This window comes from Siphateles boraxobius, unplaced genomic scaffold (genome assembly GCF_051911475.1).
Source record: "Siphateles boraxobius isolate OS27281-9 unplaced genomic scaffold, OSU_SipBor_1 68, whole genome shotgun sequence".
Classification (NCBI taxonomy): Eukaryota; Metazoa; Chordata; class Actinopteri; order Cypriniformes; family Leuciscidae; genus Siphateles; species Siphateles boraxobius.
The window spans coordinates 13,123,190-13,138,037 of NW_027509195.1; the positions used below are offsets into that span (position 1 = coordinate 13,123,190).

The following is a 14,848-nucleotide window of genomic DNA, read 5'->3' on the forward strand; positions in this document are numbered from 1 at the left end:
TATTTTTTATATATATATATTGGTACAGCAAATCTCAGTTTAAGACCAAAAATATGTAAAATTCCCTTCTTTTCCAACTCAATTTAATTTTCAAAATATTTATTTGACACTTATTTAACAGATAATTGCATGAACGAAGTTTGTGGATTTGATAAGTTAGTATTAAATAAGTCACTTGATTAGATTATCCAGACAGGTCAGACATAGATGGAAGTCAGAGTCATATGGCTCACCTCAAAACAGGAAGTTTTATTTTAAAACCGTGTATTTTTAACACACATGGAACAAGAAACAGCTTTGAAGACCAGAGTGTTTTGATTATTTGACCATGACATTTGTGTCTCTTCAATGGTCCACGCTGCTGCTAAACCTCCTCTTGATCACCCAAGCTCCCACACCCAGAGCCAATAGAAGCTTGGCCCCCAACACCAGAGCAAGAAGCAACACAAGAGAGACGGAGCTCTTTGCGGTTGACCTCTCTGGGCTGGGGGGCAAAACATAGAGAGTGGCTTTATCCTTCCCCAAAGAGTTTGAAGCCACACAGATGTACTGTCCTCCAGGTTTGACGTCCAATAGTTGGCTTGATGTGCGGTATTGCCCGGTGGCCTCCTGAGAAAGCGAGAATGAAGTATCTCCCTCTAGAACACCATCTGGTGCGATCCACTGAATATCTGGAAGAGGGGAACCCTGAACGTGACACATGGCTTTGAAGCCAGATGTTTCACTCCCCTCAGCTGACAATCTCAGGATTCGTGGTGCAGCTGGTAATGAGCAATATAAACAAAGCCTGTCAGAATTTAAGATTTTACTCCCTTTTAATGCATGAGTTGAAATTTGAATTGTATTGGCCAAACTGCATTGGAATTTAAGAGGACATTGAATTTACTGAATTGCTGCAGGGATTTTAATACCCAGAAGCAAGTATTTTTTGCACTGCTGGATTCATCATCCTGAAGTCAATAGATTTTTTTTTAATAGATTTTTGGTTAAATGCCTGAAATAAGGTCTGTTGTTAATACAAGCTCAAAATATTTTCACGTTTTATGCTAACATGAAATACATCCGTAATACCCTACTCAAGATCTTTTAAGCTTTTATCCCCAAGTTTCACAGACAAGGCTTAAGCCTAGCCCCAGACTAAAATGCATGTTTGAACTGTTTGAACTGAAAGCAACCTGCACTGACATATCTCATATGACATGTCAGTGCCATTGATTTGTCTCAAGAAGCACACCAGTAATGTTTTTTTCTAGGGCATGTTTATAAAAGCTACTGAAAAATCCAAATTGAACTAAGGCCTTATCCTGGCTTAGTCTAAGCCCTGTCTGTGAAACAAGGCCTATTTGTCTTGAAAAAGGCAGTAGCTAAAATGGCCAACAGATGTTTTCTGGGGTATTAAATGTCATCATGTCAAACAGGTTAACTTATCTACTCACTAGTCTGCTTTTACAGCCTTGTTGTGTTTTGTAACTCCAACTTTCCATCATGTATATTTTAAATGAAGAGTGAAAGAGTTTTGGAAAGCTTAGTGGTAGTGACAGTTAAGGTTTAAGGTTGTAGTTTGTTTATAGTCTAAATGTAGCTTCTTTTTTTCCGTTTAGGCTTCAAAATTTGTTAATTTGTGAAGATTATCTTGATAAAACTTGTAAAAGTCAAGCGTTTGTAGGCCACAGAACTTATGTTCCACAATAATCCAAGAGCTAAAGGGAAAATCCAATTGGGGTTTTGTTGAGGGAACAGGGGTGAAACTAACTTCTGGGTTGGTCTACAAAATACGTCATTACTGCTGCGCTCTATTAAGAGCCACCTTGGTCCATAAATTCCAAGTTCATTCTTATTGGTCTTGGAACAACCAATCAATTTGGTGTTAGAGTTCATACCGACATATTCAGGTTTTTTATTTATTTATGTTATTTACATTTCTCTTTTTAGGGATAGCTATTGATTAGGTATCGATAACTATGCTTGTTTGGACAGAAATGTTGTTCCAGCACCAACAAAAGATGTTGATTCAGGAAGCAAAATTCTGGTCAACATAAAGATGCAATGTTACAATATATTTCCTTTCCCATTTCAAAGCCAAATGTTGTTTTTCTTACCTTCCACTCGTAGACGTGTTCCCAGCGTGTTTTCAAAGCTTGTATGAGGGTGCCCCGTTAACTCTACACGGCAGTAGTAGCGGTCACTATCCTTCAAGGTCACGCTGTTGATCCTGAGTGAGATGTCATGGCTTCGGTGGTTGCCCTCCAGACGGTAGCGCTGGTCCTGGTTGATCTTGGATTGGCACTGCTGGCTGTTGTTCAGGCTCGTGCAGCGGAACAGAACTGTGGCAGCCCGTCCGTGGCCCAGGGTCCACACCACATGCATGGAGGAGGGATGGGTGTGGTGCGGGTGGGTGAAAGAGCAGGGCAGCACTACAGGGTATCCCTCGATCGCCCGCACCTCAGTTGGTGCTTTCATCAACCAGCCGTCATCGTCTTTGGCTATAGCTAGAGAAAGATGTTTATAAAGCTTGAGAAGTTCAAAGCAAAATAATTCTAATTCTATTCTAATTCTGTTTTGAATATTCTCACCTGCACTATGAAGGACCACCAGCAGACCGAGAGTTTTACTGAACCGTTGCACTTCCATTGCAGACATGTATGATTCATTATGAAAAAGAAAAAATCTACTTGCAACATGTTCCTATTTCTGACTCATCATCACACATGACTGACTTCATGACATTAATAATTTCTTTCTTTTCATCTCTCTCTCTCTCTCTCTCTCTCTCTCTCTCTCTCTCTCTCTCTCTCTCTCTCTCTCTCTCTCTCTCTCTCTTTTTGACGGATGATGTTATTATAACAGCAGCAGGGCCTTTCAGAAAAAAACTACCTGCACTAACCAGTTCACTTAAAATGTTATTTGGGAAATGTAAGCAGACAGTTCCTTGTTTTAGTCAGAACTTACCATCATGTTTAGTCAGCATGCCTTCATTTTTAAAGTGTCTCTCTGTGAGATCCAAGAATGTTCGCTCTAAAGAGGCGAGATTTTGTGTTCGGTTTCCTTTCTTTTATTTGTAGTCTCAAAGGTATATTTTTTTGTCTTTTTATAGTCTTCTGGTCTAGCAGTCTCATCTTTAAATTTTTATAGTGTAAGAAATAATTAAAATGAAAGCAATTAATATAAACTGGATACAACAGATTTAGATTTTCTCAAGAATCTGAAGTTATTATATTGTATATTGTTTCTGTTCTCATCCGCAGGCCTAACATGTTCACAATGGATGTCAGTACAGCCTCAGGTCAACGGCTCTTTGGGTGAGAGTGTGATTCTCCCCTGCGTCTTCACACATCCACGGCAAAATAATTACAAAGGCGCCATCGCTGTCAAATGGATTAAGGGCAGAGAACTCATCTTTCACTGCAATCTTCACAACACGACAAATAGCCAAGACAACTGCACTGATCTTCTGCAAAGATCATCAGAGAGGCTCTCGCTTAATGGTTACCCCAAGAAAGGAGACATTTCCTTGCGTATCAGTAATTTAAAGTTTACCGATGCTACAAGGTACTACTGTAGGGTGGAGCTGGATTATGAAAGATGTTCTTCGACGGACACAGAGCTTAATATCAATGGTGAGTTTTACACATTTGTATGATCACAAAAATATACAGTGGTATGTACAATATATCTAAGTATTTCGACACTTTTGGACACTTAAGTCACACTTTTCACAGTACTTTCACTTCTCACCGGTGTAGTTCATTATATAAAAAATAAACATGTTCCACAAAGTTTAACAACCATTATATTGATTTTAAACAACCCTTGTATTGATTTTAATCAATGGTAACAGTTTTTTTTAAAGTGACGTAGTTACATAAGTTAACAGTAAATTGCAGTAAATTATGCATAATTACAAGGAACTTAACTTAAACCAAACCTTAAGCCTAACCGTAACTCAGTACTTATTTGTGTAATTAATTTTGTTCTGTTTCGAAATACATACATACACAAACATATAATGTTTATATTATTATTGGGACCACTACATGTACACATTAAATTACTGATATCTTTTTTGATGGTCAACTGTAGCTCCAGCACATATCATCAGTCTGTCCCTGGATTTGGATGCCAAAGCTCACGGTATGATGCTGAAATGCCTTGCTCAAGGGAATCCGGTTCCAGAAGTGAAATGGACCTTCTCATCGGGAGTGCTGGAAAATTATCCAATTAAAACAGACCTCAGCAACTACATAGTCATCAGCTCAGTTCCGTTCTCTGACCAGAGCATGTACACTTGCCAAGCTGTGAACTCACTGGGCCAAGATCAGAGAACATTTCCACCAGATCATCCAAACTGTTTTGGTCTTTTGGTAGCGACTTGTTTTCTGGGAAGTTTGTTGTTGCTTGGGCTTGTGGCGTTCCTTATAGGTGTGATCAAAAGAAGTGAGTATGACCTTTTTCTAAATATTGTTTGCGCATTTTTGTTTTTATTTTAAAATAGTTTTTGTAAATTCTGATGTGCTGTGTGTGTTATTGTTTCCAAAAAAAGGACGAAGTGTGCAGGGAGTCATGCAACAGTAAGAATTAATGTTATTCAATTAAACTGGCATCTGAAATAAGGAATCTTTAGTATAAAATATTTTAATATGTCATAATAATTGTTTCATTTTCAGGCAAATAGATGTACAAAGGGTTCGAACCTCTATATATCAAGCGAATGAGACTGTATATGCCAATGTCAGCACTTATCCAGTTGGTGAGTATGAAACCATTAATAAAACCAATTTAATTGTCCATTATAGTATTATCACATATTAATATGTGTATTATTATGTGATACACTGCTATTATGGACAATTTAATAAGTTTCTCTTTTTTTTGACCTAACCCTTTAATATAGGCTATGTGTACATATATTTGTGTACATATATTAAAGGGTTAGATCACCCAAAAACGAAAATTCTGTCATTAATTACTCACCCTCATGTAAGACTTTCATTCATTTTTAAAACATTAAGGATCTTTTTGATGAAATCTGAGAGATTTTTGTCCCTCCATTGACAGTCTACACAAATACCACTTTGATACTTCAAAAAGTTGTAAAATAAATACATATGAATCGTGCAGTTTAGTGCACATTTTCTGAAGAGACACGAGCGCTAAATACATGATGAACAGATTTAAGTTAGGAATTTATTCACATCTCTCAGACTTCATTAAAAATAATTTCATTCGTATTTCCAAGATGAACGAAAGTCTTACGAATTTGGAATGACATAAGGGTGAGTAAATGATGACAGAATTTTCATTTTTGGGTGAACTAACCCTTTAATTTTGATAGGTCGTGAAACTAGACAAGATGACATGTACTCAAAAGGGGTGTCAGATGGACGAAAGGTGGATCTGATTCCTGGACACCAAAACCACAAAAATCCAAACCCACCTCGCCCCCGAGGACCACCCCCCCCAACCACACACCCGACTAACTCCCTCACCTCCGGAAGGCATCAGTGAAAAGTGAAAGGTAAGGACTACATGTGTGTAATATCATAAAAGCATTGTCTCAATCAAGGGTCAGTTAAATTGACCTTTATGTAGGCCCCATATATTTTCATAGATTTTACCAACTTCTTGTCAACAGACTTAGAGAAATAAAACCGACGTTGAAAGAAGATATCAAGTGTATCTCAACACAGCAACAAACAACAAACATTCTGGCCTTTAAATAGTTTATGTGAATAAAGTTGCAGTTTAAAATTAGACATTTGTCTTGTTTTTCCTTTTTTAAGTGTGATGCAGCAGTTCAATATAACTATTACAGGTTTTATTGCAGCATGTGAGCTATCTGAAACATTACAAAATTATAGAAACTACCAAATACCCACAGTTTGAATGGAAAATGCCCATAAGAATGTAGTCTATCTGCCCGTGAGTTTGTGTGTTCAGTGATTTGTGAAGGGGGTGACATAACTAGACTCATTTTTTTTTACACCCCCTTAGCTTGTGGTGGAAAATTCTCATATATTCAGGAGAAAACTAAACACTACACATAGCCACACATTCTAAATAAACATAGTGTAATACTGTTGCTGATTTTGGTCCCTCCTCTTATGGTGTTACAACCATAGAAATAGAGAAGGTGGGTGGAGAGGTCAATCCCTTTAAAGAAATTAATTAAAATAGGCGTGGCTTAGTGATCCAGACGTTGTCTTTTATTCAGGTATGAAGGTGAGTAATATTTTTTTTATTTGAACTCTTTACGTGTATATTCAATTCACTCACTACTATACTTTAATGGTAAATTATTATCCAGAGATCGCTGCTGAAGTTGCACGTTAACGGTGTTATCACGTGGTTTTTGTTACTTTTCAAAGTGCTGATCAAGCTGGACCAATCACAGTCGTTTTTGATTACGGTATGAGAATAATAAAAAAAATCACTTTGTAAATATTTTTATGGTGTGTTTTGCTTCGTAGGTCAGATATAATTTACTGTAGGTCACATATTTTAAAATGTTATGTTTTTGAGTATAAATGTTTCCAAGAAGACGAAAACGTCGAGAGTTTTGAATGCAGCTCAGTGGAAGCTTCAGCTTTTGGGCCTTCACGCGCCCCCTGGTGAACGAAGCTAGTTTTGTATAGCACGGGAAACCGCAAATAGGAGTAACGACTCCGAGTATTACAACGTCTATGGTCACACCCTGTTAAAGTTTACACACTTCTCCTGTCTCAACCATTGGTCCCATGTGATCAGCTTTAAATAAATACAATCTTGTTTTATTTGTAAAGTTCCTCATAAATTAGATAAATATACCATAATGCCTCACACTGTCATTACTACTACAACCAGCACAACATCCAACGCGGATGGAAGATTTTGCAACATTCCTTATGCCCGTTCATTTCAAGGATTGCTGAAAATCGGCCAAGTGGTAAGAGAAAGCTATACTTGCATCACTTTTATTTTATGAAGTAAACGTAGGCATAGAATCCTAAATTTGAGGAAGATAGATGGTTAAAGAGATGGTAACTGAAACTGACTGTTTACACCGACACTGTGCTTCATTGACCGATTAGCGGAACTTCCTGGTTCCCATTAATACTTTTGCTTATGTACGAACCATTCAAGATACAGTAATCATTGGATTTATTTACAGTAGCTAATTTATTTAAATATCTCTGCAAAGTATACCAGAAGTTAAATCTAAACCTGATTTTCACTAACAAAAGTGTTAAAACGTAACTACCGTGGTATTACCATGTTTGTTTGTTTTTTGTTACATGTATCATGTTATTATAAATGTATTTTTATGGACAGTACCGTCTTATTTTTTATTTATTTTTAAATGTACCATGGACTTATTTGAAAAGGTTGGATTAAACACCATAATAGGATAATCATTCAAACCATGACAAATTGCCATGTGATGTGACACTATCATTATTATAGTAGCTATTGCAACATGTGGGGCCTCAGTGAAAAGAGAGGGCCCACAACAAAACCCACCAAAACCAAAGATTTTATAATTTATCATTCTTTTTAAAGGATTCTGAGATACGATGTTACCACTGTTGTATTCACACGTATATACAGGAAAAATCCCAAAAGTTATCTAAATTAAATAATGTATTTATTACAACTAGGCTACTTTACCAGCAGTTGTGTTTTGTGGTCAGAGTTTAGTTTAGTGTTGTATAAGAGAGAGAGAGAGAGAGAGAGAGAGAGAGAGAGAGAGTGTGTAGTAAGAGATGACAGGCATTGATAATTTGTAAAGGCTCACACACCCCGGGTGCTCAGGAACAGCCGGCTCCTAGAATGGTTGCGGTGATGAGAGAGATTTAGAGAGATTAGCTTTGCAACCTGCAACCACACACACACAAACAACAACAACAACAAAAAAACTACAACCACAAAACCAAAGATTTCCAAAGAAATCGGTTCAACAGGAAACAACAGTGTTTAGGAAAATAAACTTTTTTAGTGTTTGCATAAATTATTCTACTTTCTATGCAAGAGCAGTTTGTACTGAAGTGGAAATACATCATATTTTGAGTTTAAACTGTAATATAGCCCAAAACATAATATGATTGCAAAACCTGTGTTGAGTGTAGGCTAATGCATTGTAATTACTGTAATTTAATTACTTTTACTCTTCATTTTTCTGTAGTTACATGTTCTGTATTAAATACTGTATAGAACAATTCTATATTAAACAATAGTGGATTAAACATCTAAATTTTACATCTAATGTTAAAATGTGTGTGTTTATAATGTAACCTTCTGTTTAAATACTAGTTCAAGAATAATTAATGCAATGTTATATGATTTATTTGAAAGAATTAAAAGAGCAGTTTCAAGTCTATCCTTGTATTGTTAGCAATTAGTATTAAGTAATGCCTTTAGAGAGTAAATAGTGCAGTAATCTAATTACACTGTTGAAAATGTAATTAATAGCTAGTAATTAATTACTTTTTTAGAGTAACTTACCCAACTCTGTTCATAACTAAAACCTAGCAATAATTATGTCGTTTTTGATGTCTTTTTTGTTTTTTTCAAATATTATGCATATATTTTTATTTTTATAATTGGTAAGGTATTCATTATTGTGTTAAAACTCAGAAATAGGACAATAATTCATTAAAAAAAAAATATATATATTTTTTTTTTTTAACATTTAACAAATATAAAATTAAAAATGTATTAAAAATCAGACAGTTAAATTTATAATATCAGACACATATAAAAATAATTGATGTTGGTCACTACTTCTAATGCTGATAAAGAAAATAACAGAAACTTCATTTTTCCTTTTGGTCCAAGGACTTGTTTTAAATACTGAGTTGTATTATCTTCTTGAAACTTTGTTATTTAAGTTAATCCCAGGTGTCACTGAGCAAAAGCATTGCTACCTTGTTCTGTGGTTTGTGTCTAAGTAATTATATTAGTGTTTGTCTGTGATTTTTACATTAAATTGTCTGCATCTGATATGATTTTGATCAGGTGGTCCTCCTGATTGCTTTCCTTTGTGTGCACTGTGAGCGGCTCTCAAACTCTGCCTTTCGCTACTTTGAGGTGGTCACTGCATGGTTTCTCGTCGTCTTCTTCTTCTTCTTCCTCATGTATTTGTTTCGACTTCAAAGCAAAATCACATGCATCAACTGGACATTGACGGCAAGTCGGCACAGTTCACATTCCACTTACGTATCTGCGAACTGAAGATCATGGCATTAGTGCTACTCTAATGAACTCTTAATTGCTTTCACAGGAGTTTTTACATTATGCTGTAGGAGGAATCCTGGTCTTTATCGCCTCTATAGTTGTAGCTGTGAATAATCATGGGATCTCATCTTTAATCGCTGGATCTGTGAGTACTTGCAGTATGTACGGTACATGTAGCTGATTGGCCAAGGAAATGCACGAAGAGTTCTTGTGTAGGAAAGAGGAAGCATGAAATACGTATCTGCAATGCTGCATCATGTCCTGTTACCGGCTGGACAGTGAATGTGCGATTGTCATAAAGCTCTTTTAGGCATCAAAAATTACTTTTTATTTTTAATAATTCATAATTGTAAAATATTGTTAAAGTGCCTCGATTATGCTTTTTCTATATTACATTTTGGCCCTGTTTACACCTGGTATTAAGATTCCTAATTCCTAATTATGTTTTAAATAAACACAGGTGTTTGGCTTCATGGCTACTTTTCTTATTGCAATCAGCATATGGACTTCTTATAAGGTCACATGTGGCTCTCAACCAACTGGTGAGTCCGACTCTGTTTTAATAATGTAATTTGTGAAATATGAAATCTGTGAACACAGTTTAAAAGAACAGACCTGTTGAATTTAATTGCATAATCTCCTGCTAATACTCTCTTGAAGGTGCCGCAGTGTAACCAGAAGGAAGAAACTGTCCAATCAGCTGGAAGTAGCAGGACAAATTCTCAATTTGTTCTAGATGGATTATGAGTGCTTTGAGGACCTGGAAGGGCCATTTTTAAATGTTTTGGAAGATGCTGTGTGCTTCAAGAGTAGATTTCGGCATGCGCACTTTTTCACCAGTAGTAATGGATTATTTTAAGAGCGGAGTATTATATTAATCGACAATGTCTGAAACTAAAAGGGTCCATTTCTAAACCAGAATGTTTACATTATCTATTTGACAGTATTTCATGTGATGCAGATTTGATTCAGTAACTGCGATCAAATAATATTTAGGCTTAAGTGAGGTGTTCATAAAGGATTGATGCTGGCCCACTGTATTATTATTATTATTAGTATCATCACAACAGTTAAAGTGTATTTTTACTTTTCACAGTATCTCTATATATGATATTATTATTTGCAACACAACTGTAAAGTTTGAAGAATGTATTTCTGGCTTTCTAAATGCGAGTCCCTTTGTTTTGTCCACTGTGTGATAAAAGGTAAAAAGCCTTTTAGTGTTGTGTATGTTGTGTGTTGCTTCCTCTCCGATTCATAACCAGAATTTGGGGCTCAAAACAGGTGGTAATACAATGGATAGTATAGAATTTGCATTTGGTGCATGGTAATAACACTCATGAAAAGCCAGGAACATGTCACATTTGAATTCAGATTCAAAATAAATATTATTTAGCATAAAATGTAAAGGTATTTAAAAATATATATATATTTTTGCATTGTGACATTTTTTATAACAAGCACATCTCCTCAATTCTCATTGACATGAGTCAAAAAGTAAATTGAATTGTGTTTATACTTGATTTTACATTGTAATATTTGAGGTACTGCTGATTTAAAAATTATTGTATTACAGTAATAAAAAGCAAAGTTTCTGGAAGCATTATGATAATGAGAATTGTGAGAGGAAAGTGGAATCGAAATGTCACAATGGCCACCTTTTTTTTCTTTATTACTTTTTTTTGCATGTTTTCTGGCCAACTGTTTGTTAGAGCTATTATCCTAATACTATTTTGTCAGTTGGAATTTAAAATAGCAAAATTATATGGCTGTTTAGATATGCTACCTATTAAAATGTTTAAGACATCCAGCAGAAGTGACTTACACCTGGTATTAAGATCGTGCTCACTACTCATGGTTACTGTACGTGGGTGTTGCTGGGCAAGAGATACAGGAAAATCCCTCCAAAAAAAAGAGAAAGAAGAAAATATACTGACATGCTAGATCGTAGTTTGTTGTAAGTCTGCTGTAATGGGAAAGGGAAACTATGAGGAAATTAATTCCATAGGGAATAATTATGCTATATTTATGGATGTAGGGAAGGAGTGAAATGGACAGAGCTGCCCACATTCCATTTTAGTATTCCAGCTAATTTGGAAACATGACTCACGCCCATATCAACTCCTCTTTAAGGTTCTGTTTAGACTAGAGTAGCCTGCTGTAAGCCCACTGAAAGAAGCTCTCCCATTGGCTAAAGTAAAATGAACCATGGCTCTTTGGTAACTTATTATGCTCACACTGATGCCCTAACAGACAGGAAAAAGGGGGGAAATGGTTTGGGTGTAATAGAGGAAGAAAGGTACAGAGTGTCTCACAGTGGTGTAGCCTGGATGCCAGCCGAACTTAGCCCCGCCCACAACATTTGAGGTCAGATTCTGACTAGAATCTGAGTATGACGACGTCAGGCTAAACAGTAGTGGGTTATAATTTACAGAAGTGAAAGCAGAAACTCTGAATGACCCACAAAATGTGGTCTGCTGCTGATGTTGGAAACATACTGAACTTGATGTTATACCCCTCAGAACATAAACTAGATGTGATGGTTAGGTTTAGGGGTAGGTGTTGGGTTTTTTGATCTCCATGAGGAAAACATGCTATAAATTAAATTTGTTTTTTGAAAATCTAAAAGTGCAGGATGTTTTCTGATCGGTGGGTTTAGAGATAGCTAGAATATATGGTTTGTAGGCTACAGAATAAAAATCATTATGTCTAAGGGAAGTCCGCATAGAACACGAAAACCCAACGTGTATGCGTGTTTATTTTTTTTTTTTTTATCTTTTTACAGTCTGTGTTAAATGAATCTCGTCTGCCCTCTTGTGGTCTGTTGCAAGCTTCAGTCCAGGGCACTAACAAGGCTCAAAATAGCCCCACACTAACATGTAAGCATAATGAGGGTCCCTACCTGCAAACCGAAGCATTAAGCCATAAAGACAGTACACTTCACGTAGGCTATACAAGCAGGAGACATATTTGGAAAACAGTCTCTTGTATACGCGAAGTGTACTGTCTTTATAAAGTATCACTGTCTGTACACTTACAAAGATCTCAATGCTTCGGTTTGCAGGTAGGGACTCTCATTATGCTTACATGTTATTGTGGGGCTATTTTGAGCCTTGTTAGTGGTATTAACTAGCGATTTTTATTCGTAGGCTACTTATTTGATGCCCCATACACTAGCGTTATAAACTAATCTGTGGTTAAACTAAAAATAACGTTAAAACTGGGTACATTCGATTATCATGAAAACGCATCGCAGAGAACGGTCGACTCGGTATTTAGCCCTTGGTTCATTTTTGGACGGAATTGTGCTTTAACTAACCCTCCTGTTACCCTCAAATCTACCAAAGTTTTTTTTACCAATTTAAACCACCACATTTAAACCACGCCAATTTAAACCACCAGAATGTGATTTTTCTTCGAAGGTTTTAGTTAGGTACTTTATGTTTCTTTGTTGCTTACTTAAATAGCCCTTTAAATAAATCACCACCAACCCCCCAACCCCACCCTCTCCCCTTATACATCCAGAATACCTATTGCACGACTATGGACAAACTAGCAAATCACTATAAAATGTCACTGATTGACGTAAAATTAAAAAATGATATATTTTTTTATTTTTATTTATTTATTTTATTATACAATTTCTTTTATAAAGAATAAGTTTGGGGTAAATTTGACACTCCCATTGATAGTCTCAGGATGCCTCCCTGTTGGCATGACACAGGACTCATGCAGCGTTCACCTTTTCTTTGGACAATCGATTTTCCAGATGTTCCAAAGTATTTCAGTCAATCTTTTATGTTTTTATTGGAGAGAAGTGGCTTCTTTGCTGCCCTTCTTGACACAGGTCGTTGTCCAAAAGTGTAAAATCACACACTGTGATTTGTGTAAAATGTGTAAAACTGTGATTTGTGTAAAAAGCAAATATGTAAAATGCCTCTGATCACTTAATAATCTAGAAAAATGTGAATCAACATCATAACAAATGAACCAGCAACATTTTAAATTTTAAAATTTTGAATTTTGAATGACCCTGTCATTTAAGTGGGAAGTGGGACCATAATAACGTTCCATTTCTGGAAGGTAATTTATCTGCTATACAACATGAGGGACAACACTAGGAGTCTCATGATCATCTGAGGAGGATACCTCATAATCAGGGTCCTCCTCCTTGACATTTTCATCTACTGTATCTCAGACACATTCTCCTCTGTCACTTTCAGAATCAGAATCAGAATCAGAAAGAGCTTTATTGCCAAGTGTGCTTGCACACACAAGGAATTTGTTTTGGTACTGAGGCTTCCAGTGGACATATACAAATACAAATACAACATGAAACATAATACTACAAATTATAAGAATAAAAAAAATAAAAATAAAATTTAAAACTTTCAAAGAACTATGACAAAATCTAATTGACAGAAAACCTTTGCTTAGAGGTAACAATTGAGAAAGAGCATAAAAAGAGAGCTGACAGAGCACAAATAGAAATGTTTTATAAGGCTTCTGTGGAAGCGTCATATATTTGCTCCTATTATGTTTTCCCCTCCCCCATTGCACAAAATATCAAAGTTCTTGCAAGAATTATGTTTTCCCTTCCCTGGAAATGTATAATTGGCACTGGAAATATCTAATTTCTTGTGAGAATTATGATTCCCCCCCTCCACTTTGTGAACTATGTGATTTAACTATCAGTGGTTCTCGCAATGCTTCAGTTAGGCCTGTATGGTAATGTTAGGTTAGGGCCCTAAAGCAGAGGGAAGTTTTTTGAAGATCATAAAATCTTAAGTTATAATGACCTCAATATCATCCAAAAGAACCAAAACAAATGTGTGATTTGTGTCAAATCACCAATGTGTGAACAACAATTTTTTTAAATATTTCTTATATGTTTAATACAGCAAAATGAGCTTGGGGTCAAATTGACCCCAAAGAACACAGATGCTACAAAATGTGTACAGAACATTGAAAACATTTCATCATGTTAATTTTATGTTTACCAATTTGTCCCCATTAAATTAGGAAAAGTCTTTAAATATGAAGCAATTTTTTTGTGTGTTAATTATGTATTCAGAGATGTTAAACACTGAATGGGGTCAAATCAACCCCAAAGGTAATGGAGGGAACCAAAACTAAAACCAAAAATATTTCCGTTACTTGAAATAAAATAAACGTTAACTGAAATTAAAATAAAATATGAAACTGTAAATAATATAGGCCTATACTGTTTTATTAGCTAGTTGCAAATGCAACATTTCTCATTTTCATTTTAGGCTAGTTTAACGTAAAGTAGGCCTACTAAAATAACTGAAACTAAATAAAATGAAAATCAATATATCTAAATAGACACATATAAAAACAAAAACTAATAAATATTACAACAACACTCAACATTAGCTACTAACACTAACACTACTAACACTAAATTAAAGTAAAAACATAACATCATATTGCAAGTAATTTAGAGAGTTTTAAAGCATTCAGTTTTTTAGTTGCATCAAGGATTTAAATGTTCAAACCATTTTTAAATGTCTCAAAACTCGGAGTAACTTTAACCTGTCTTCAGTGAAACTGAAGTGTCACAAATGATTTGCTCTTATCATCCAATCATGGTTGTATCTCTCTATCAGTGTTACTC

The 14,848-nt window shown here is 35.6% G+C and overlaps 3 protein-coding genes across 3 annotated transcripts; 2 read left to right on the top strand and 1 right to left on the bottom strand.

The window, feature by feature from the left end:
- Positions 1-264: 264 nt before the first annotated feature.
- On the bottom strand, positions 265-2,631 carry LOC143723002 (sialic acid-binding Ig-like lectin 15). The gene is made up of 3 exons (XM_077214934.1): positions 2,574-2,631; positions 2,100-2,489; positions 265-761 (listed from the first exon to the last, which is right to left on the bottom strand). Exons 1-3 carry the CDS (start codon positions 2,629-2,631, stop codon positions 346-348), a joined length of 864 nt encoding a protein of 287 aa, XP_077071049.1. The 3' UTR covers positions 265-345.
- A 367-nt stretch (positions 2,632-2,998) lies between these two features.
- Positions 2,999-4,572, top strand: siglec15l (sialic acid binding Ig-like lectin 15, like). The gene is made up of 4 exons (XM_077213939.1): positions 2,999-3,070; positions 3,246-3,617; positions 4,081-4,434; positions 4,541-4,572. The coding sequence occupies exons 1-4, from the start codon at positions 3,007-3,009 to the stop codon at positions 4,570-4,572; spliced, it is 822 nt and encodes a 273-aa protein (XP_077070054.1). The 5' UTR covers positions 2,999-3,006.
- Positions 4,573-6,663: 2,091 nt separating this feature from the next.
- Positions 6,664-10,425, top strand: cmtm7 (CKLF-like MARVEL transmembrane domain containing 7). The gene is made up of 5 exons (XM_077214937.1): positions 6,664-6,922; positions 8,992-9,162; positions 9,257-9,355; positions 9,671-9,752; positions 9,871-10,425. The coding sequence occupies exons 1-5, from the start codon at positions 6,809-6,811 to the stop codon at positions 9,882-9,884; spliced, it is 480 nt and encodes a 159-aa protein (XP_077071052.1). The 5' UTR covers positions 6,664-6,808; the 3' UTR covers positions 9,885-10,425.
- The last annotated feature ends 4,423 nt before the right edge of the window (positions 10,426-14,848 follow it).